The sequence below is a fragment of the Wolffia australiana genome, chromosome 5, assembly GCF_029677425.1.
Source record: "Wolffia australiana isolate 7733 chromosome 5, ASM2967742v1".
Lineage (NCBI taxonomy): Eukaryota > Viridiplantae > Streptophyta > Magnoliopsida > Alismatales > Araceae > Wolffia > Wolffia australiana.
In genome coordinates this window covers 14,323,925-14,348,964 of record NC_135839.1, presented here as the reverse complement: position 1 = coordinate 14,348,964, position 25,040 = coordinate 14,323,925, and the positions used below count along the sequence as shown (strand labels likewise).

The 25,040-nt window shown below is 42.2% G+C and overlaps 2 protein-coding genes across 7 annotated transcripts; one reads left to right on the top strand and one right to left on the bottom strand.

Moving 5' to 3' along the window:
- Positions 1–15,224: 15,224 nt before the first annotated feature.
- Positions 15,225–20,270, bottom strand: LOC144703336 (uncharacterized). 6 transcript variants are annotated; one of them, XM_078575486.1, is made up of 11 exons: positions 20,132–20,270; positions 19,603–19,805; positions 19,284–19,526; positions 19,114–19,173; positions 17,995–18,162; positions 17,714–17,819; positions 17,116–17,298; positions 16,351–16,510; positions 15,757–16,007; positions 15,575–15,658; positions 15,225–15,426 (listed from the first exon to the last, which is right to left on the bottom strand). In XM_078575486.1, exons 4-11 carry the CDS (start codon positions 19,126–19,128, stop codon positions 15,362–15,364), a joined length of 1,032 nt encoding a protein of 343 aa, XP_078431612.1. In that variant the 5' UTR covers positions 19,129–19,173; positions 19,284–19,526; positions 19,603–19,805; positions 20,132–20,270; the 3' UTR covers positions 15,225–15,361. The 6 variants fall into 6 exon arrangements, with proteins under 6 accessions (XP_078431612.1, XP_078431610.1, XP_078431611.1 ...); XM_078575484.1 differs by lacking the exon at positions 20,132–20,270 and adding an exon at positions 19,854–20,033; XM_078575485.1 differs by lacking the exon at positions 20,132–20,270 and adding an exon at positions 19,854–20,033 and having other exon boundaries at positions 19,603–19,784.
- LOC144703335 (inactive leucine-rich repeat receptor-like serine/threonine-protein kinase At1g60630) lies at positions 20,242–22,524 on the top strand. Its single transcript, XM_078575482.1, has 2 exons — positions 20,242–21,577; positions 21,640–22,524. The coding sequence occupies exons 1-2, from the start codon at positions 20,242–20,244 to the stop codon at positions 22,251–22,253; spliced, it is 1,950 nt and encodes a 649-aa protein (XP_078431608.1). The 3' UTR covers positions 22,254–22,524.
- The last annotated feature ends 2,516 nt before the right edge of the window (positions 22,525–25,040 follow it).

Sequence of the window (25,040 nt, the reverse complement as noted above, 5' to 3'; positions counted from 1 at the left end):
GTCTAATATGATGGACAAAGTATTGAATAAGCTAATGATAACTTAAATGTCTATTTTTTAGTATTTTTAAACTTATTATAAATATGAATCTAATTTTAAAATAATAAACTAATGAAAAATTATTTTAAAATGACATCAAGGAATGTTGTAAAATATAAATTTTATTTAACCTAAATTATTAATATTTTATAGAATAATTTTTGGAACTCAATAGAAAATTTTAGTTTAAATACCTTCTTTAGCGCTTCCACAACAACGTGTGATAGTTGAGAGAGATGAAAGAGATACTCCGCTAGTCGCGATGAAGATTGATGGAGGACCATCCAGTCAAGCGTGTCCAAACTCATCACCAGCCACTTCGCGGAGACCCAGCCGACATGAAGAACCTAAAATTTCGCTACCAGTTTAATAATTTAGGTTAAATTTTATTTAACCTAAATTATTAATATTTTATAGAATAATTTTTGGAACTCAATAGAAAAATTTTAGTTTAAATACCTTCTTTAGCGCTTCCACAACAACGTGTGATAGTTGAGAGAGATGAAAGAGATACTCCGCTAGTCGCGATGAAGATTGATGGAGGACCATCCAGTCAAGCGTGTCCAAACTCATCACCAGCCACTTCGCGGAGACCCAGCCGACATGAAGAACCCACAATTTCCCTTTGTGTTATTTCCTTTTGAAGGGCTCACTCCTCGTGTATGGGCCCATCTTTGGTTGGGTTAGTTTCATTTCGTCGTCATTAGCCACCCCACAACTGCCTCTATTTTAATATAAGTAAATGGAGAGTGGTGGACGTGGGTGGTAAGGCATGTTGTTTGAAAAACCATATTGGAGAATCAGAAGTTGCAATTTTTTTTCCTTTGAGGGAGTTATCTTTTTGACAAAAGAAGAAGAAGAAGAAGGTGTTTCGCCTATCGCCCTAGAGCGACCGATTGACCGTTCTTCGCCTCTTTTCCAATGAGTTGTTCATCGAGCAACCTCTTGTGGGTCCACACTTCTGGGAACTCTATCATCGGTGTTGACCTGTGCCATGGAGAACAATTTTCTCGTGTGGATTTCCGTCAAAGCTTATCTCTTTCTTCCACATCGCACAACAGTACAATCGATGATCCGTCGATGGAAGTTGCCATCTCCAGCCAACGGAGGTTTTGAACCATCGCCAATCATTCACCGATGTCACTCCACTCGAGAGCTTACCCTCCATCCCCCCTACTTTCCCCTGTTGACCACCACTCCCTCTCGAAGACGGTTGGAACGTCCTGGACTTCTCCCCCCAGATGCAGCATTGGTAGTCTTTGCATGTGCGGGTCTTGTGATTCCTGCCAAGGTCCCCCTCTACTGAGTTGCGTCACTACAACATCCCCAACACTCTGTATCGATGGTGTCGTTCTTCCACCGGCTATGACTTGCTAATCTTGGAAATATTACATCGACGGCGACACACTATGTGAACGATGCCGGTGATGTTGGTCGATGCCGAATGATCTGTTGGGTTTGGTGCCTTGGTTCGGCCATGGAAATCACATTCCATGGATGCAGAAGTGTGTCGATTGATTCACAATTGATATTTAAAATATGACATTGAAAGTACCTTTTGGGGAACTCATTCCACCCTTGACTTTGCCACTCTGAGATCGTTATGAAGCCGTTCATGCGTCTGGCCTCTAGAAGTATCTACGTGATCTCTCGGTGATTGGATCTCCACGTCTTCTTCTTTTCCTCTTCTTGAAAATCTTGAAGATCTCCTCACTATGAAGACACTCTTCCTTGGATGAGTAGAGAAGAGAGTGGAGAAAGGGAAGGGCTCTCAAATCAAGCTTGCATGGGTGCTTAACATGAGACCCCTTTCCTTCTTTAGACTTTACTTAAGGTTTTTCTCAAAAACCCTACAAAGTAAAATATATCCACCAATGCCTTATGACCTTGTGCGTGTGAACCTCTTGGCCCATGTATTGTTCTAGTTAATAACTTTAATGTAAGGATCGATTTAACCCAATCGATAGGTTAAGTTTCCAGCCTGTAGGGTGCCAAGCTACACCTCGTGCTCTAGCAGATACCGAGTTGTCTCGAATTCTCTCATGGAACCTTTAGCGTTATCGGTTACCGTTTATGTATAATCCATCATCCGCACCTGATTCTCGAACGAATTAGGGTATGGTTTATCATCAAACTCTAATCTGTCATTCGATTAGTACTGATGCGTAACGGGGATCATTGGAGAACACCTTCTCTATATCCTCACCATCATGACCAGAGATTTTTCTGCATCGTCTTCCTTGAGTCTCAGTCTCCTTTTATACCAAGGGCGGATGATCCCATCTTGACTACTCAATCATCTCTGTAAGCTTTTTACTACATCCAATCTATAACTTATTTGAATCCCATGAATAGAGGCTCGAAAGTCATAGTCAAAACGTAATCGTCCACTCATGAGATGTCCTTGGTGTCTCAGGTAAGTGGATCACTTATACAACCTTGACTTGAATCAACATGATTGGAATTTAGGTATAATACCATTCGAGGATTCGTACTGATCAATTCAGTGAACTCTTTCTCTAAAGAGTACCCACTATATGTGCTTAGTGTCACCACACTAATAGCCATAGGATCAGATATACTTATCGTATAAGTAGGATCAGCTAGTGCTACTCTATCTGGATAATTTGATGTCCGTCTAGACTATTCATCGAATAGGAATATTTAGAATACATGTTTAAAGACTAGTGATCATTGTATTATGATATCATCATAATTAACTAAGTCATTGCATATATTCATGGACTTCATTATAAAAATCACACGGAATAATAATGAACGCAAATATTTTATTCAAAGAACATAAATAAACATAGTAGTGTGATTGGCTTGACGGCCACATAATATCTATCATGATCTTTGAAGAGACACATCCATAAAAGATCCATTGTGAATGCCGACACACTCCGACACTTAACCAAAGTTGAATTCCAATCACGTGGACGTCTGCTCTTGAACATAACCAGAAGGTATGTCTTCCCATTTCTGCCTTCCCCCATTAATTTACAATATTAATTGGATCTTTTAGTGCCGATTTACGAATTTCTCCGCTGCCATGAATGATTTTACACCTGTTTAGGAATAGCCATCATTTGTTTGTGATATAATTTATCATTGACAATTTTGGACTGGTATCACTCTTGGTGACTGTGTGGATGCTCACGAACAGTGAATGTCTCCTACCCATCAGCCGTGAGCCAAACACCGGGCCATTAGGAGCCCGTTCGTGCCTCGACTCCCCCTATCGCTTATTGCAATAGTGTCCAGATGACCATAGATCAAGTACTTCTCATAATTTTACTACACATTCATATGATTTGATCTTATTTTCACACGCTTACTTGTCTACCCCTGTGGTGTAACACAAGCCACTTAATCCCGGCTGTCGTGTTGCATCAAAGATGATGGCGAATATGCACCAATGAGCAACGAAGAGGGGCCAAATGATGATGATTTTTTTCATCGCCGATGTGATGGATATGGAAGTGCATATGCAGCAATGAGCATTAGAGTTGGAGCTTTCATGGATGATAGTAGAAACCTAGGTTGTCGGCGATGATAACCTTGGAAAAAGGATGAAGATTATAGTAACCATTTTGTCACATGCACAATAGGTCGAGTGGGTGCATTTTTCTTCTCATATATTAATATCAACATCACTCCTTTAATCATTTACAATTGGCGTGCAAGAATGAACCCAAATGAGATTTTGAATGAGCAAATTGCTCTATTAATCATATTTAGGAAAAAAATCCAAGGGTGTCTTTTCTACAATGATTGGGGGGGGGGGTGTTTATTTATAGGTCCAACATGGTGGATAGATAGAGGAGGCTAGTCTAAAAATATCCACAAAAGTTTAGAACAAAACTCCATGATCATTAAATATCATTCTTTCAACTTGGAGAAATCTAGCCATCTGATTTCTCCTCTGAATTGTATTGCATATTGCTAGCGTGGAAAAGACCTGAATTAACGGGAAAGTCAATTACTTCATTAGAAATACTTATAAAAATTCAGAATCATATTTTTCAACCTATAAAATTATTTGCTTTATGACTTTAACCTAAGAAAAATCCAAAAAATACTAAAAATCGAAAAAAATCAGAATATCACATTGAAAATATAAGATGCCCTTAAATTTTTTTAAAAAAATCTAAATAAATATTTTTTGACTTGTCAAATTATTTTTTCATAAAATTATGTTAATCATAAAATGAAGAAAAAGTAGAAATTCATTCTAAAAGTTAGACGAACTATTTAAATGAGAATCTTCATGGATTTATGATAAATAGTCTGCTTTAATAACACTGATTTATGATAATTTAAATTAGAATAAACACATCAGTAAATTAAATTACTACGAAAACTAGGATTTGATAAGTGATTATCAGATTGTCAAGTGGATGACGGATTATATGTACTCTATAACCAATACACAAAGTGATACAAACTCCTTTGTATCTTATAGAGCATGAGGTGTATCTTGGAACCTCACCGATGGAGACTTGACCTATCAATTGGGTTACATAAATTTGATATTAATTAGTTTATTTTATGATATGGTTAATTTGGAAGGCCCATAAATGTTATTGGGCTACTTGAATAATTAATTAGAGTTATGGGCCTTGAGGGTCACAAACAAATGGTCTATTAGACGTTGAAAGATATACTTAAATTTCAGGGGTTTTATGGAAAATACCTACGTGGTAAAAATAGGGGAAGGCCCTTAATGAAATTCACCCGAGCCAGAATTTTTCAGAGTTTGGTGGCGCACGCCATCAAGGATCATCGACAACGTTGTCTACGCCGCCCGCCACCATCATCGACAATCGGGTGAAAATATGCTCGTTATTGCATTTTCATTCGGATCGTTTTAGTCGTGTTTTGTGTTTTCCCATTCTAGTCATCCTATTTTTGTTGCACTACGATGCGTCCCATCTACGCCACATGTCTGTGCCGTGAGGGAGGTGGGTCCTCAGCAATTCGGACCCCTCCTCCCTCATTTCCCCTTTGTTTCTTTTTATGTTTTCTTTTTTCTTTATTTTGTAATGGGGGAGCCCATTATATAAGCCCCCTCCCTTTGTTGACCCACTTAAGGGCCCATTTCCTCGCCCTTTATAAGTGAAGGGAGGGATGACCTAAGAGGTAGACCAGGAAATAATGAAGTTGAATTTTGTGTTATTGTTCTTGGTCTCCCCCCTTCATTCAGAGAAGAAGATACATAAAGGGAAGGAAGAAGAGGAAGATCGAGAAGGGATAGGAGGAAGAGCTTACCTGCTTGTAGGGTATTCTGCAACCTATTCGCAGGGTGGACGTATTGGCTTCTCGCTGACTGACGGCCGTCACAATTGCAAGGGGAATTTTTTCAGCGATTGCTTGATCGACGCCATTGCAAGGGAAAATTCTTCACTGCTGTGCGCACTCAATCTGAATCAAACTCAGCAGCTTGTTCTGAGAATGTGCATGTCACAATTTGCTGGGTGTTCAAGAGCTTGAGCCGCCTACGAACGTGAACAAGCACACCGGAGATTCGTTCAGTCTAACGACCAATTCCCACTACGTCAGGGCAAACGATGGGAATAGGGGTTGTTGAACGATTCCCCCGTGTCTGTGAGGATGATGATCGCTGGCCTGAACGTGGCAAGCAAATTGGGATCGGTCCCGACGCCTCTCCTCGACTCAGCTGATTGCACAACCATTGAGTTGAGACTCATCCAAGAGTTAGCGATTGCCGACTCGAGGTGACCGTCATTCCACTCTTGGGCAGCCGAGCAGCCAATTCAACCATTCACACCTTGAAATCGGGCTTCCAACAAGGCACGTCGGAGGCTACTGGTACTCCGGGACCCCGATCTTAACCCTTCCCAAGCTGAGTACCTTCAAGTGACCACATTACACCGGGAGTCACTACCTTGAGGTTAGTGCTCCCTAGTGCCGTGTGAGCTCGGGTGACCGACCACACCACCCCGCCAGCCATCACGCCACCGGACGGGTATTCAACCTCGAAGGTGAATCAACCGTTGCCAGCCGCTCATCGAAGTTGCCCCACTATGTCAGTCTTGTGCTTCCACCACCGACACGCCGACTACGAACAGTTTTTGGCTGGAGCCGCGACTGTAGCCGCTCTCGCTTCCTCTCCTCCGCCCCCTTACCAAGCGCTCCAACAACACCATTGCCCGTCGAGCCGCCGTTAGCTCTCCGGCGCCTTTCCGCCAAACCCGTGATGGAAATATATGTGGCCGGCAAGCCAATCACACATTCCACATCTCGTTCAATGTTCATTGATAGAACATATTCAGTAGAGTGCACGTGTGATGCTTATAATGAAGTCCATGAATACATGATCGGACTAAGTGAGTTATGATGAGATCATAATACGGAGATCACTAGTCTTTAAGCATGCGTTCTAAACATTCCTATTCAAAGGATACGCGAGAAGGACATCGAAGTATCCGGATAGAATAACACTATCTAGCCACACTCATATGATGAGTATGGCCGTTCCCGTAGCCATTAGTGTGGAGACACTAAGGATAGATAGTGGGTGCTCTTTAGCGAAATGAGTTCACTGAATTGATATGTACAAATCCCTTAATGGTATTATACCGAACTGTCAATCAGGTTGATTCACTTTACAGTTGTGTAAGTGGTCCTTAGACATGAGACGCAAAGACGTCTTATAGATGGACGGTTGTACTTTGGCGATGGCCAACAAGTCTCTGATCATGGGATTCTAAAAAGTCTTAGTTCGAGTACATCAAGCAGTTCACGAAGACGATTGAGTGGAATAAATCAATCCAACATTAATTAATCAATATGATGATATAGTTAATTTATTTGGAAGTCCAATAAAGATTATTGGGCCACTGGATTCATTTACTAGATTGATACATGGGCCTAACAGGTCACACACAAATGGTCTTTTGGACGTCGGAAGATATACTTAAGTTTTGGGGGTTTTTATGAAAAATACCCACTTAGTATAAATAGGGGAATGCCCTGAATGAAATTCAACGAGGCCAGAATTGTTCAGGGGGCCTTCCCCTTCTTCTTCACTCTCCCCACATCCCCTCTCCATCCCTGATGTGATCGAGGCGATGTAAAGATGCCGATGGAGAAAGAACGGGGCTCGTCAACAAGGAGGAGATTCATTGTGCCGAGGATCGCGTGGATACGTCTAGAGGCTGCACACATGAGTAGCTTGACTCGTCTCACTCTGGGATCCAAGAAATCATGAATGCGATCTGTGGAAAGGTACTCATTTCAATGATTTTATTGATGTCATTCGATTCGTTCAAGTCTTCCACTGCGAATCGTTTTCATTTATTCATCCATGTCAAGGCCTCTAGAACCCAACAACCCGCTCCCACCGCCACCGACTGTCGATGAATTCTACACTACGGGCCACGAGTTGACGAGGTACGTCATCCTCTCATATAGCTCGTTTACTTATCTCTTGTAGTATGATTTTGATTTGACTCCACCGAGCTCTGACTAGGTAGGTGAGAGAGGAATAATTGAGAGAAACTACGACAATTTGAGCGTCTTACTTGTACGGTCGAGTTTGTTTGTTATGTGCGACCCCTACGGAGGCCACATAACAATGAGGTTTGGCCGTAGGCATCTTCCTCACTACAATGAGGTTCGAGAGGCCACAGTCACCGTCACCTGGCGACCCCGTCCAAGCTCGGAGCTCGGTGCCTCCCTCGAGTCAAAGCCTACACAAACGACATGTTGGATGCATCTTCATCACGTTGAAGTTACATCAACCCCTTAGCTTTTTCACCTGTCGGACAATGACACCGTCGACGTTCGATACCACTATCTATCTCGGTACCGAGCCATCATACTCGGTGCCAACCAGACGACGTCCGGCATCAGGGCTCTTCCCTTTTTCTCCCTTCTCCCCTTATATCCTCTCCATTCCTGATGTGATTGGGACAACAAAACAACAATGATAGAGAATGAAAGGAGATAATGAAGGTGGAGGAGGATATTTTATGTGCAAAATATCACATGGATACATCTAGAGGCTCCACACATGAGCCGCTCAACACATCTCACTTGAGGATCTAAGAAATCAGTATGTGATTCGTGCCTCGGGTATTTGATTCATCCTTTTGTAGTTTTCGTTGTAACTCTGTTTTACGTCTTGCACTTCAAGGAATCCAATTGATTCATTCAAATGAAGCACACAGAGCACAACACAATTCACCTAATGTCAATGGGTAGGCCGAAGTCAATACTTTAAAGTATGTATTGGTTATATTTTTATTTTATAAGTATAAAATTTAAAATAATTATGCTAATCTCGATACTATACTTTTTCAAAAAACAGAAAAAATAGAAAAAAACATCCCTAAAAAATAAAATAGTAGACTTGATCAACCTATACATATGAAATGGTTCACTCATTCATTTTTATATTATTTTTAGTTTGATTTGTATTTTTTTATTTAATTGGATTACATTATTACTTAGTAAGTTCATTATATAATTATTACTTATTCTTCATCCAATTTAACATATTTGACCCTATCAACTATATTAAAAGTCAAACCTAGCTCACTATGGATTCAACTTGTATTCATCATCTTACTCACATTTATACATCCTGAGTCAGTTCATTTTTTTTTCAACAAATCATGTGTTAAAATGAACACATCATTTCCTCCCATCAACCTACCAAGGATTTGAATGAACATCTACCTTACATCAACATTAATGGATGAGTTTTTAGCCTATTTTCTTTGTGGTCCAACTCAGAATCAATGTTTCCCTTTCGTTATGGCAGTTACAACAGAACTTTGGTTTGTGAGTGTGATGATTTTTCTAGTAGAAAAATTGTCATCTAGGAATATAAGAAATCATTCCATTGGCTAACAGAGGGTGACAAGAAGTGGTATGACATCGCTGTCAAGACTAAGATGTTGAAGACAATGTTTTCACATCATTCCAAGGTAAATATATTATTTTCACATCATTTTTTCTTATTAGATTTACTACATGACCAAAATGTATTAAAATTTAATTTGAAGAGTCAATTGATTATAAAATGTGACTCTCATTAATCATTTAATCCTTATTAGAGTCGATTTCTGCCCAGAGATTGATCCAGGTAAAAATTAAATTTTAATTAGTTTCTAGTTTAATACAAATCTAGATTAATTAAAGAATAATTAAGGACATAATTTGACTCTTATTAACTCATTAAAGGATTAAAGTCCATTTTTATCAGACTTGCATCCTTACTAGATTCACATTCTGTTCATACCATGACTATAAATAAAGTCTACTCATCATTAGAAGTCCAATGTGATCAAACTCACAATACGACCATATCGGGATCATCATGTGCTTGTTAATATGATGACACTTTTTCTTCGACCATCTTTGAACTGACCACCAGTTTTGTTTTCTTTATCTATTTTATGTTCAATGTGTGGGCAATGATCAACTCAATTAATACACCTAATGAAGTATTCTGTCATTCGAGAGTGTGGCATTCAAAACCATAGGGTATTCTCCTCCATTTTCAGATAGTTATATTTTCTTTTCTCTTTTATAGTTTCATACAAAAATACAAAATAATAATAATAAATGGATGTCATTACAACATAAATTTAACCATTTAAACTTGATAAGACACCAATTTAAAATCAGTTTAACCCAAATAAAATGGAAAATTCATATTATTCGTATTATAATGCTCTTGTTGTGAGATTGTCAACCTAAGCTAATAAATCCAACATTAGGCTGTGTTAAAATTTCAAACCCAAATCATTTGTCCGTGTTAATACCCACACACTTAGAAAATCGCCAGAAAATTCTTTTTTCTGATTTTTACACTACGATTGCTGAGGAACTTACAACCTCATCTTCCTATATTTGTATCCTCTTTTATTGAGGGCAAACAATTAAAATTGCATCCACACATTCATCTTCATAGATGTGTTGCTGCATCTAAGTAAATATTATTTGGAATTCTGTGATCAAGACTCAAAGGTCATAGTCAAAAACAACCATCTATCCACTCAATGTGTTTAGTATCTCATGTCTATGAACTACTTATACAATCTTGAGAGAAACTGATCTGATTCACATTTAAATCAATTTATTTGATAAATTTAGTGAACTATTTCCGCGAAGTGCACTCAAATATCTTTCCTCAGCTTCCCCGCAGTAATGGTCCTATATCCCCGTACAGGAGCAACTATAATCATCACATTAACTGGAAAAGTTAGTGCTCTTCTATCTATACTTTTAGATGTATATATTAAATATTCTATGAACTAGATTTTTCCCAATAGATGTTTAACGATAAGACATTACCTTGTTATAATGTCATATCAGGTTAACAATACTATGATGCAGAGATCATGGATGAAACCTTTTGTGTGAAAAATGGAGATTTAATTTGTAAACGATGTGGTTAGGTGTGTCAGACCTGGTAGCCAAAGAAAATTTTAAGATTAAAATGGCAAAAAATGTAATGGGAAAGTGAGATAGATGTCAACAGGATAAAATTTTGCCTTTAATCCATCTATTCAAAACACATGGTGATATATGATTCATAGGAATGGAATTTGGCGTGAAACATGAAGCTCCAATTTTGGAGTATCTAAGATAACTGTGACACATCAGATCACAATGATTTACTCATAAACAAGATAATATCTTTGAAATTTTTTAGGATTATGCTGACACGTGTGATCTGACACATGGATTATTGTAGGAGAGATAAAATGACCAACTTTTGAATGCCATATCTGACAAAAAAGATCCAGAAATAGTTTTTAGCTGAAATTTGAAGGAAATCATTGTGATCTGTCACTAAGCCCTTTCATATCATTATCTATCATTATTCCGCTATCCTCCCAATTCAGAAAATAAATTGTATATAGATTTATCATAATGTGTGTATATATTTTCCTCACCTTCTCATCTCACCGTCATTCTTATTGTTTTATATTTCTTAGCTTATAATTATCCATTATCATCCCATGAATACCATTTAAATTCGTTGATTCTCTAACCACAGTGATATGTGGAGACAACATTTGATCATCACGATCGAATAATTTTACTAAGAGTTAAGTTCTTATTTAATTTTTATTGATTAACTGAATTATCAATTATAAATTAAACACAAAAAATGGAGTTCATCACATGTGTGTGATAGTGAATAATATTTGTATTAATAGATGATTAATAAATAATTGAATGTGTGATTTCCTTTCAAGACTTATATAACTTCATCATGTAGTGCATGCACGCACAAATGGTTACGCATTGGATCAAGAAATGGTTGATGATAACCAATCTCCTAGTACCTCTGATTGCACAACCAAATTGTATTTTCATGGCACTAAGGTCATGCAAAATCCTAGCCACATATGTTCAAACCATAACCACTTTGCAGCTTGTCAAATGGCAACCACTATCACTTGGGCTCTTGCAGCTCAACATGAAAAGTGAAACTTGAGGGAACAAAGATTGACATGCACCACCATATTACATGGCCATATATGAAGCATCATATTAGATATCTCATATTTGTAAGATACCCAGACTACAAATGTAGATGAAACTCTGGAGCTTCGGATGGATATGATATGGCCTTCAAGTAAGTCACACTTCCATGTCTCATTTATGTTCATTAAATTAAACTCTATTTAATATTATTCTCTTGTGATGTTGAAAATGAAGTCCTCAAATATATCGATGAGTGAATTATGAGGAGATCATAATACACAGATCACCAGTCTTAATCATGTGTTAACAGTCTTAATATTCATATGCTAAGGATACTTGAAATAGACATCAAAATATCCAACTAGAATATCAATATGATGATTATGGTCGGTGTCGTAGGCATTAGTCTGGGAACACTAAAGATACTTAATGGATGCTCTTTATGGAGAAAGTTCACTGAGTTGATCCATAAGGATTAAATATATTATACATGGTTGATTCATGTCATTGCTGTGTAAGTGGTACGCAGACCTGTGAGACCAAATACATTGTGTGGATGGAAGATTGTATTTTGTCTATGACCTAGAAGTTCATATTCATGAAAATCCAAACCATCTTAGTGCAGGTGTAGGAAAAAGTTCATGAAGATGACTGAGCGGTAAAGATGGGTTTGTCAACCCTTGGTGTAAAAGGAGAAAGCTCAAGAAAGATAATTCGATGAAGTCCTTGACTAAGGTAGTATAATATTAGATAAATAGCCCTTCGATGATTTATCATATGATTAGGGTCTGAAAATTCACCATACCCTAGGTCTTCTTTGGAGTGTCAATCAGATGACGGTCTATATTTATGTGGTAACTGATGATAAGAAGGCTCAATGACAGAGTTATCACACTTCTTCATGTCATACTCCTTTCCATGAGAGCGTTGTTGATATACCCACTAAATCTTCACTAAATTTACTAAATTTCTCTTAGAGACAGGACTCCCGTGAAAAATTTCCAGGGAATTTTATGAAAATTTCTCGAATAATAGAAAATAAAGGGGGCACCCTCATTTAATGCCCATGCGAGTCACTGTTGAGTCCCCATTCTCTTTCCTTTCACTTTCTTCATAAGTGTTGTTTCTAATGAAATTGAATGGTTGCTCTCAAATTCCTTGCTGCTCATTTCAAAGGATTAAAAATAAGATTCAACACTTTGAATATCACATAGATACACCTAAAGGTCGAGCACTCACCCTCCCGCCTAACAGATGTCCCGACATGCTCCTCGACGATGCCACCTGGTGATAGCAGGAGAGCTCTACACACTCCATGCGTCATCACTACTACGGGTGGACCCAGTGAGACGTTGGCACGAGCCCCATCTTTGAACACCTGCCAGGTATCACTTATGTACCTTTTTCTTTCCTACACATGGCGTGGACAAGTAGGATTCGAGTCTAATTGGGATACTTATACGCTCTCCATGCATAAAAACGCTGATAAACAATCCACTTCATTTATAAAATATCCGTGGGTGGGGTCTACGGCATGATCGGATCGGTATACAGGTACAACCGCAGGGTTGAACGTACCCGACACCGTGTATTTTTTCAATGATAAAAAAACCAAGAGGTCGAGCATCTAAATGGCTTGAAGAAACTCGTCCGAAGAATCAAGTGATTACACATGCACTGATTGCACAATGTAATACTGAATAAAAAATTAGTCTTAAAAAAATGATCGTATAACCTAGCACAAGTCCCGACAAACATCCTTCGTGAGGATTCAGCCATTACGATCTCATCCTATAGTTGATGTGTTGTGCATGTTCATCTTTTCTCTCAGTCCTATAGAGTGTTTGGAAGGACATCATGATGTGTCTCATGTTCTTAAGTGGTATATGTCATCATCTTCATGAGCGGAACCAAGAAACCAACATACTCACCAATCATGCAGTCAGGTTTCAAACCTGGACACTTATTTTATCTTAACATGATCTACCTATAGAAGGATGTGAGCTATATCATCTCAAATGCCTCGGCATGCAGGCCATACGCATCTGTCACACACTCATTCCCAAAGCCTAAACAAGTGCTGAATCACATGGGCTTGTACATGGATAGTGTGAGTCAATTGCCATCCGATTAGATCATAGTAACAACATGGAACTACAGCATGAATATCTCTCCCTTCATCACTCAATGTTAGGACCTGGGGGAGGAGGAAAAAATACATTGGCATGTCCAATGTTAGATGCTTGATGATAACAAATCAAGGTAAGACAGCCAGTACTGCATTTCCTTTTGTGCTCGGCATGACAAGTGGCCCCACATATAGTTCGGGGTATTTAGGCTTATGCCATGCCTAAAACCATTATCTGAGTGTTCACCTTATCACAAATAAAAGTCGGCTGGGTGGTGGGCAGGGATAGCTGGATTAGCACCTGGCTCCCTATTTAAGGAATAGAGGCTTAGGAAGAAGAGAATTCCAGAGATGAAAGGAATTTCTCATGCCTTTTTACAGAATAGTGTCGAATTCCTTATCACCTACATCCATCCCTCAAGTAGGATTACATATGCTTGGTAAAATCTACAGTATACCTATTTCTTACTTATTAATATCGTTTCTAAATTTCAAATTTACACTCAATACCCAGGTTAGCAGTACTTTTATTTGTGATTATATTAGTGCCATAAATTAGACTAAGAACATCAGAATGTACTCTACATTGAAACACATTTAAGTGATGTCAGTTCTATAATGCTATACGCCCAATGGAAAAAACATGTAGACATCACCACTATAGCATTGACTGCAGACGCATTTCGTACCATTGATTCATGACTTGTCAAATAAAGATTCCGTATGATTCACGTGAAACGCATGTAACTTATGATTATGACCGAGTCTTCTCCGCTTTTTACTCGTGTTTCCATGAAACCTTTAATGCTTGTCAAATCAATTCGCAATTCTTGAGAAATTTGGGCTAACTTAGCTTACGTTTACCTTGATTGCAGTATAAGTTTTAATTAAAAGCTGAACATCGATAACGCGACCTCAAAAAATCCAGAAAAATACTAGAAAAAACTACGGAACTACGTTGAACTTGTGATTGAATTGAGAAATGAAATCGCGAAGCGTTGGAATTCAAATGGAGTTAGAGGCAGAGAGAAAATCATTCTAGTTAAAATTTTGACAAAGTTCTGGAGTTGTGATAGATGGGAAGTCAACGCTTATATCAAAGCGTTTCCAAAGTTAAAAACAGGGCACCCATTAAAATAATACAAACCTCTAGAAGCTTCGAGATTGTGAGACAATAAATTATCGTTTTGATTTGTGTATCCTATTTTGCCAAATTAAAAAGGGCTTAGGCCTTGGCGGAATATTGATAGGATATATAGTTCAGATAGAGAGAGAAAAAAAGTACATAAAACAAGATTAGAAGTCAACGTTACATAAAAATATTATATCAACATATGCCTAAATATAATCTATTTGGAGACTAGATTGAAGACGTGTTCCCCTACAATATAAAGCGCTGCCAGATCTGCTTGAGAAATTTAACTAAATAATCAAATTTAGTAACATTAAGCCGGTTGCTTTTCTTTCTAGCAGTTCCCTCCAACATCGGCAGGAAAGAGTAATGAAAACTTGCAGACATTCCTGTTCCATCTTCCTTAATGTTCTCTCCATTCGCGTTGGCAGTATTGTTTGACAAAAAATCGAAACACGCCATAAATGAAAAAAAATATATAAATTCAGTCAGAGAGGGAGCCAAAGACATAACGGACGTTGAAAATCCCACTAAACCTAGGCACATACCCCGGATAGAAGAATGGGAAAGCAGGGCTCACGGTCAATTTAAGTCTTCTCTTCGTCGGACTGGGAGGAAGGCTCGTTGATGTTATCCGCAAAGTAATCCTCAACTGTTTTGGGAGAAATTCATACAGTGAGAGACAGAAAGGGATATTCAAAGTTTGCCACGACTTTATTTATAAAAAATAGCCAATTGAAAATATTAATTATACTAAAACTTGCTGAGAGAAAAATTAAATAAATTAGCCAATTCAGTACCTATGTCATCGTGATCCCCGTCCAGCATGAGGTCAGCATCTGGCAAGAATGGGGAACCCGTGTAATTTGCCAACGGCCCAAGATCTACAACAATTTTGGAAAACAACCAAGATTTATGGAATTAAGACATTAAATTGTGGGATCTTCAAAAAAAAATTCAACAGTAAGGAGACAATCATGACCTTCAAGGTTGGTCAAATCCGCAGTTAAATCAGTGAGGCTGAGGGTCCAAGGAAGCTGGCCACCAGATCTGAGGGGGTCCTTGGACGTGCCCGGGCTGACATCCATTCCCATGTGAGATGAGAATGCAGAATCAAGGGCCGCAGAATCCATTCCAATCCCAGTCATGTCTGACGGTGTGAAGGGGAACGGTGCGCTTGATGCCACCGATGATGGGCTGACAGCCATCTCTGTCTTTGATGACATGGCAATACTGTTTGAATTGAATTTGAATTTATTTTTCTAAAAACACGATAAAAAAATATTCTTCATTTTGTCATCTACTGTGTCCCATGCTAACATGTCAAAAGAACGTGTTACAAAACTCAAAATGGATATTCTATTCCATTTTACCCCCAAAAAATCCTATTTAGGAAGTCATATAATTTATTCCCATGATGGGGTAGAATTTCCCATCATGTTATTTCAAACAACATAGCCTATGTTACATAGGAAATTACACGAAGACTGCGCGCTTTGATCAACATAAAATTATGGCAAATTTTTGAATGCCCATGAAAAAGTAAGTGTATGTTAAAAAAATGAGGGTATCATACCCGTTTCCCGAGTTCATACGAATCGGCTGGAAAGAAGTCTGAGCTGGCACACCGTTGACCACGTGACAAGCAGAGAGTCCAATCGGATCTAGATGAGGCTGAACAGCAGCTGGCATTGCAGGCTGCTGTAGAACTGGATACCCAATTGGTACGGTGTTAACTGCAAAAAATAACATAGTTTAATCATTTAAACGAAAGTATATTAAATTGAATAAAATTTTAACGAGCAGCTTCGGAGAAATAGGAGAAAAATCTGAAAGTTCCCGCTCTGGATTCGAATAATGCATTGTTTGAAGGAAAACTGATACAGATCATTGACCAGAGTTTGGTGTCGTTCGCCTAAACATCGATGGACTTGACCATGACAAACATATCATCAACCCCCAACCCTAGGTAGCCTGGCCTCACCAATGAAGATGGGAAGGGGATAATGGCATTAAAAACCAGAGTTTGGTTTCCTCACTGTCATTGTTATCCATTTCCCAAATTTGTCATTATAATAGTTATCGTTATCCAACACTAAACAAATTCCTATCATCATCCGTCATCCAAGCCGACCTATAGATGATGACGATGACAACTTTGACATTGTCTGCTGTACCCTAACATTGACTACTGGTTTTTAACTTGTTCATGCAAAAGGCCATGTAAATGGCATTCATAAAATAAAACATTTACCAAAAGAGAGGAAAAACGTGACAGGATAACATCACTGTCGTGTGTACGTTTAAAAATAGACGATATAAATGATGAGAGAAAAGTTACCAGCCATTAAATGGACACCATTCTGTGCGGGCACCAAAGGGGCTTTAGGAGTCGCAGGGTGATTAAGGAGATGGCATTGGTGTTCAAGCAGATTATTAAACAATATGATCTGCTTCTTCAGCAGCAGCCTCGTATAATACGCCCTGAAGAACTCCGAATTTTCCTCTTCAAGTTTCTGCCACACTGAATCCACGAAAAAAAAAAAGGTTCAGACTAATGATTCTTGCAATTACCATGAATACAATTCGGCTATATCCCTTTGAAAACTTACGGAGTTGAACTTACATCTGATCCACTAACTTCACACTTCTATAACTAGGTATGATAGGTAAAGCGGAATAGAGCATATTCGTTACAACAAATATAAGCTGTTCATCCTTTGGAAATTTCTTCGTAACTGATAAAGATATCTTTTGGTCAAACATGAAAATCGAAACATAATTTCATCACAAAAGCAATGACACTTTCATTACATTACCAAGAGCTTGAATGACTAGTCTTTTTCTGACAGTTCACCTGACATCTTACGTAAATTCATTTAAAGGAAAAAATTAAAATCCATTTGATAAGTGAATGTTTAGGAACATGAGATATAGACCTAGCGAGGTAAATCCTGGCTCTATTTTCGCTCGATTCCGCAAAATTTTCACAACTTCACTCCTGTTCATATACAGAAGCAGGCACCGTTCAATCAGGCTTTGGACCTGCAACCAAAATTTCAGTCTCAAGAAAACTGGAGGGAAGCGAAGATTCAATTCAATGACCTGGGCTGAAGTTGCAATCATTTACAAGAAAATACATTAAAATTGACGTTGCGCATCCTAAGAGGAAGCCCCATATTAAGTACCATTGACACCAAGAAAGTGATAATTTTCATACAAGTTCGATGTCTTCCCGAGAAACTTTCTTGTGGTTCTCATTGTTCTGCACTGAGGCTCCATCAGAATCTGCCATACGAGCATCAGGTCCAGGGCTGATTTGTGGACTAATTGAGCTGGGAGATGCATGAGAGGACAGCTTGACTTCATCACTTGTGGCTTGCATTTCCTATACATATTCAAAGATAGTTTACAACGAAATTCTCACCACCTACTGAATATTGTATCGTTTTACAATTACATTTTCTAAGTGACTAAACATAGACATTTCGAATGTTCAGAACTTTTAAGTTAAAACGATAGCCTAGGATAAGGTTCTCATCGTCTCAACATTTAGCCATTATCGTGTCAACATCTGCCGCTCTATAACCTAAAACAAAGCACAACCCATTACGTAAATATTTTATCGTGAAAATCCCCCCGACTGTAGAGCGACAGCCAGTTAAGATTCATATTTGATACTGATCAAGATTATTAGTGTACAATGGGACATTTGCCAATTCCCTATTCTATTGCGCAGAATATGAGAATTAAAAACTGCAGTTCGGTACAGAATTTATTTCGGCTAATCCTCTTATTCATCCCGGTATTCAAATGTGTGTGGTTATTAACTCTATAGATTTTGTCAAAAAAAATCAACTATATAGATTAATAGTACCATTTTCGGCGATCCAAAGGCATGATATTTTATACCAAATAATACATCACTTATAACCGTTGTCAGCGTGCGATTACGAACCAAAGACGCGCGAAATAAAAAAAAATAAAAAATAAAAAGTCAAGAGAACAGCGTAGAGTAGCGAGGTGACAGTGCGGATGTAAAAAGATGTAAAAAGATGGGGTAATCCAAAAGGAAAAACTGTTGGGCAAGGCTTCAAAATCAAGGATTAGCTCAACATTTCGCTGTTTATCCGAAATACAATAATTCGGCTACTACTGGCGGAGAAAAATGAAGACATGGGATCTGTCAACATAACATTAAACAACGAGGCAAAATAAGGTTCTGGGTGACGCAGAATGATTTATGAGATTACAATCACTGATAATGATCACTTTGGGACAGTCCGCCAAATGCTTGCAAGTCCTTCGACAGCTTTCTATCAGTATAAGAAACATATACCTGTTGGCTCTTCATTTCTCACTATTGCCCCTCTTTACAGGCAATCTCGCACGGTTTCCCCTGCAAAACGGCAAACGAGTTATTAATCGATCACGGAAAATCGACATAGAACAATTAAAAAATACAAAAACGAAAGAGGAATCCGAGAGTAAGCCGCCGCTGAAGATTACCTCGATGACTTCAGACTTGCGACAGAGTCGTTTCTACGGGGGACTCATCCATCAAAGGCATCCTCCTCGCCCGGAGGGAGATCATGCTGATACTTAGCGACTCAGACGAACCAACATCCAAGAACATCAACTACGATTTCGATAGAAAAACAGAACGATCAGGGTTCCTATTGTAGACTGTAATCCGACTCCGATCTCCGAAAAAAAGATCCCTTGTCGCTCCCCGACTACGCGATCATTGACCTTCATAGCTCACAGGGCAGAGAAAAAAAAAAGAATAAGAGACGTGGACAAGAGCAAAACGGCAGCAAAGACTTACCGCGATCGTCGACTTCTAGAAGGGGTAATCCACCAGCGGAGGGGCCCGCCGGAAGCACAAATTCTTCACAAGATGATATTTTTGGAAGATTCATCAGTTCGCAAATCGGCTCCGCGCCTCCAAATCCGTCATAGAACCAGATCCCTTCAATCTCCTCGCATCAGCAGGCAAGATCCAACCTTCTGCATCGACCTGACTAGCAACTAAAACCCAAAAAGTTTTCGCCATGAAGTCAAAAGTACTACCCAGACCTGTCCTCTTCTTCTCCCACCGCGACAAACAAATGGGCTAATCCAAAACGCTAGAACCGGATCACAGCCCAGCCCAAAAACTCGAATTTTCATTCATTTTCAAACACTTTCCCTCGCCGTCTTCAATCTTCACGAGGCGAGCAGAAAAAAAAGTCACTCCTTCACGGCGGTCACATGCTGCGAGTCCCCCTACCACCCCCTGACAGAAGCTAAGTCCTGACAAAAAAATGACTACCCTCTTCCCCTCTCGAATGAATTAACTACGAGTTAAGGCTCACCTTGGCGGGCAATAAATTTTCCCCGGATTTCGAACCCGGAGCATGGCGACGTAGAGCTACTGCGTCTACTTCCATTCTTCATTCCTGCGGAGAAGAAGGGGTTCCTGTAAATGAAGGAAAATCGCGGCCTTTACCTTCTTCTCGGGCTCGCCTTCGTCTACCTCTCGCCGGCGGGCGGCGCCGCCGGCGATGAAGACGCGCTGCTGGCACTGAAGGCGGCGACAGACGCCACCAACGCCCTCCCATGGCGGGCCGGCGGCGGCGCCGCCGTCTGCTCTTGGGTCGGCGTCAAGCAGTGCTCCAGAGACGGCAGAGTGACGAAGCTCGTCCTCGAGTTCTTCAATCTCACGGGGCAGCTCCCCTCCGACGCCTTGTCCTCTCTCGACCAGCTCCGCGTACTTAGTTTCAAATCCAACTTCCTCTTCGGCGAAATCCCCGATCTGTCCGCCATGACCGACCTCAAGTCTCTCTACCTCAACAACAACCAGTTCTCCGGCAGGATCCCTCCTTCTCTGGCGGCGCTCCACCGCCTCAAGATCATCGTCCTATCGAGGAACTCGATCACGGGGGAGATCCCCTCTTCTCTGGCGAAGCTCGGCCGGCTCTACGCCCTTCTTCTCCAGGATAATCTCCTCTCGGGAGAGATCCCTCCGTTTGAGCAGGCGGGCTTGAGACTGTTCAACGTCTCCGGGAACCACCTCTCCGGGGAGATACCGCGGACGGGGGCGCTGAGGAAGTTCGATCCTTCGTCTTTCTCGGCGAACCCGAATCTCTGCGGAGAGCAGGCGGAGAGGAAGTGTACCAGCAATGGCGAGGAACCCGTTTCTCCTTCGGAAGGCCCGGTCGCTTCCGTGGTGGTCTCGTCCTCGTACTCGCCTCCGAGCAGAGAGAAGAAGATGAGCGGGAAGAGGGTGGCGGCGATCGCGGCGAGCTCCGCCGGGGGCTTCCTCTTCGTCGCGGTCTTAACCGGGCTGGCCGCGGCCTTCTTCCTCGCGCCGTGGAGGAAGACGGCGGCGGCCGGCGGCGCTGGTAGCAAGTCCGCCGAGCCCGCCGAGCCCGCCGGCGGCGGAGAGTCCGCCGGGGATGGGAAGAGCAGCGAGGGGTTCTCTTGGGAAGCCGGGCGAGTCGGGAACTTGGTCTTCTGCGGGGGAGATAGCGAGGCGTACAGCTTGGAAGAGCTCCTCAAAGCCTCGGCAGAGACGCTGGGAAGAGGCACGGTGGGTAGCACTTACAAGGCGATCATGGAGTCCGGCTTCGTCGTGACTGTCAAGCGGCTCAAAGACTCTTCCAGACCGATCGAGGAGGAGTTCCGAAGGAGAATCGAAGCCCTCGGCCGGCTCCGCCACCCCAACCTCGTCCCACTCCGAGCTTACTTCATGGCCAGAGAAGAGCGCCTTCTCGTCTTCGACTACTTCCCCAACGGCAGCCTCTTCGCTCTCATCCACGGTACCTTCTTCCCTGCGACCTTCGCCCATGGCTATGGCGCTGAGGAGCTCCGACTCTCGCAGGATCGAGGCCCGGCGGAGGAGGGAAGCCGCTTCACTGGACCTCCTGCTTGAAGATCGCGGAGGACGTCGCCACGGGGCTGCTCTACCTCCACCAGAACGGCGTCGTCCACGGCAATCTCAAGTCTTCGAACGTCATCCTCGGGCCCGATTTCGAGTCCTGCCTCGCGGACTACGGCCTCGTTCCTCATCTATCCTCCTCCGACTTCGCCGGCGAGGGCGCGACGGAGAAGGCGGATCTGTACAGCTTCGGGATTCTCCTGCTGGAGCTGCTCACGGGGAAGACGCCGAGCCAGGGTCCGGCGGAGGGGGTGGAAGCGTGGGTGAGATCGGTGAGGGAGCAGGAGGCGGATTCCGGCTATGATCCGGCGTCGGGGAGCGACAATTCGGAGAAGCTCGGCGCGCTGGTGGCCGTCGCCGCGTCGTGCGTGGCGCCGGCGCCGGAGTCCAGGCCGAGCTCCGACGAGGTGGTGAGGATGATCAGGGAAGCTAGGGTTGAGATTCTCGCCTCCTCGAACAGCGGCGATCACTCTCCTGGCCGATGGTCCGACGGCGTTCATAGCTTGCCCCGGCGGGAATGTGCCTCCGATCGGCTGAATTTCGCCGCGAGAGATTGAAGAGATCGTCGTCTTCGTCGTCTCTGAGCTCTGATTCTTCTCCTCGCTCCATCGCTGTTCTTGGTGTTGAGGAATTCGCTCTCGCTCTCGCTCTCCCCCGCGACGACCAGCTCTCGTGCCGAGTTTGTGGGAAAGATGGCGTGCGGCAGTTTGTCCGAAATTTACTCGTTTCGGGGACTTGCTAATTTTTTCTTTTATATTCATAGAGGGCGAAACTATATTTTATAATTTTCTTATGGACCCAGCTACACGGGCAACCGGTTGCCCCAAAGGAATCTTGGTCAACCGGGACACGTGGAAAAAAACCACGTGTCTTCCAAGGATTGGACGTAATCCCCTCTCTCTAAAAACCAACTGGTTGCCTCATTTTTTTTGGTGCTCTCTCTCGCCCGTTTCATTTTCCTATATTCTCTCTCTTCCCGGCGATCCTCCAGCGATTCTCCGGCTTCCGGAAAGCCCCGCCACCAGTCACCGCTGCCGCTGCCACCGGCCTCTGCTCGTGCGCGCCACCCATACGCTAGCTGCCCTGTACGTGTCCGGCGGCTGCAACCCATCCCACATCTGTGCGCGCCTGGCACCCACCCTTGCCCAGTCGAGCGGCCCTCTCGCGCGCGCGCCCTGCCGACCGGCATCCGCGCGGCCCCCTCGCGTGCATCCTGGTGTCCGGCGCCCGCGCGGCCATCTCTCGTGCCCATCTGCGTGACCCAGCTGCGCGCGCGCCTGGTCATTCGGCGCCGTGCAGCATCCTTGCGGCCTCTCCGTGCGGCCCTCCCGCGTGCGCCCTGCTGTAACGCACCCACGCTGCCCCACGCTGCCGCCCCGACCATCAACGCCGAGACACAGCTACTAGGCTACGCGATGACGGACCGGTAGAAGAAGAAGAATAGGAAGATACGGTAGAAGAAGAATCAGGAATTGAAGTCCTGCTTGAGTTCAAGAAGAATGGCCGTGTGATTTGGAGAGACAGCATCGACTGTGAACTTGAAATTATCACTGAAATTGTATCGCGGTTGAGAGGAATCCCGTCAATGTACTTCTGGAATTCTCTTGTTCTTAGTTCTAAGTTTTTTGGCATCGAAGAGAAGTTGATCAAAAACTAGAAGAAGCCCTGCGCCAAAGCGTTTCTTCAACGGAGACTCTGATCAATGCCGTTGTGATTCCCCTGATCTAAATCGTCACCAGAGGTCGTAATCGATGAGAGCTTACACTGAATCTTCTCCATCTATTGTCGGCCTTAATGGGGCATCAGAACCAACTGCCGTTGATCTAAATTGACCCTAAATTTATTCCCGTTGATCGCTGGTGTGCCCATTCCCTTCTTCGTTCCGCTCCGGTTGCGGAACGCCAATATTGGTCCAAGTTTGTTTTCCTCCCAAATCTGTTCTGCACGTTTTCTTCCTCGATATTGGGTTGCATCAGAAACCTCTGCTGTGGCAAATGATCGGCTCCTTACTTGATCGACACCAACAACGTGGTTCTTCTGGCCTGATCGGGTTGGGCTCCTTCATACGAAAGTTGTCGCAGATTAAGATATATGAAGAGAATATTTACTATTCATGAGCAATTGACGATTCTACGAGGCTTTCCAGAAGCTGGAGAATCGCTGCAGGATCGCCGGGAAGAGAGAGAGAATATAGGAAAATGAAATGGGTGAGAGAGAGCGCGAAAGAAGAGCGCCAAAAAACATGAGGCAACCGGTTGGTTTTTAGAGAGAGAGAGGGGATTACGTCCAATCCTTGGAAGACACGTGGTTTTTTTCCACGTGTCCCGGTTGCCCAAGATTCCTTTGGGGCAACCAGTTGCCCGTGTAGTAGGGTCCTTTTCTTATATATTGCAGACCAAACATTTCACCGCATAGGGAACGCCACATACGGGACGTGACTCCCTGGACTTGACGCAACGGATGACGAATCATGATGGACAGTGAAGTTAGGAAACTTTTGTCAAGTCACCGTCCCGTGACGTGTCCCAGCGTATGCAAAAAAACTGTTATGTTTCCACAGTGGTGTTCGGTCACGTGCACGTCACTGTCCCAATCACAACCATACTTGAGCAGAGGGATATATCTCCAATTATTTATAGGCAGCGATTCTGTGAAAAATGGCAGGAAATCTAAATGGCCAAGTCACAGTGAAATCTCAGTCTGAAAGATTAAAAATAATGATTTTTATGTGTATTTTTTGTTCGTTTGAACTTTTCGAAAATTCCATCACAGCCGTCATCCTGGACGGCCATTCCGTCCAATCACGCGTCCTGGGCACCCCGTCACCGTCACGTCCCCGTCACAACCACTTCATCATCGCTCACCGTCATCGTCACGGACCCCTAAAACCATATCCATCACCGTCACGTCATCTGTCATGTGTCTATCACAGTGATACGTGATGTGACTGATGACGCGTGCAGTGACTAATTCTATTCAGCTACGGTAAAACGATATCATCTTGGTACCGTCATTTTTTTCCGGGGAAGGGAAAATACGACACCTTTTGCAACTATATGTTTTGGAGCCCAGGGAAGTTGCAAGGTGAAAGAAGACCCATCACCCTATCTGAAAAACTTACCATAGTGCTGCCACCATCTGTGAATGGAAACTTATTGTATATGCAAGGGCACGAGTTAGGAGTGGGGGAAAAATTCCTTTGTTCACAAACATGACGACGAACATGAACATAAATGTAGAAAATCCCCAATGAACAGTGTTTGCAAACGGTTCACAAACAATTGGCGGGAAAGGCAACAAAAATATATTGGGCGCCCCCCACCCCTCATTGGGCGGCTACCCAG

Bases quoted from the DNA above. Each gene is read 5' to 3' on its own strand.
- LOC144703336 (XM_078575486.1), bottom strand. The intron at 16,008-16,350 runs GTATGATACCCT...CAATTCAAACAG, and splicing joins CGTATGAACTCGGGAAACGG to TATTGCCATGTCATCAAAGA. The intron at 15,659-15,756 runs GTCATGATTGTC...AAATTGTTGTAG, and splicing joins GGATTTGACCAACCTTGAAG to ATCTTGGGCCGTTGGCAAAT.
- LOC144703335 (XM_078575482.1), top strand. From the start codon at position 20,242: ATGAAGGAAAATCGCGGCCTTTACCTTCTTCTCGGGCTCGCCTTCGTC. The intron at 21,578-21,639 runs GTACCTTCTTCC...CGACTCTCGCAG, and splicing joins CCTCTTCGCTCTCATCCACG to GATCGAGGCCCGGCGGAGGA.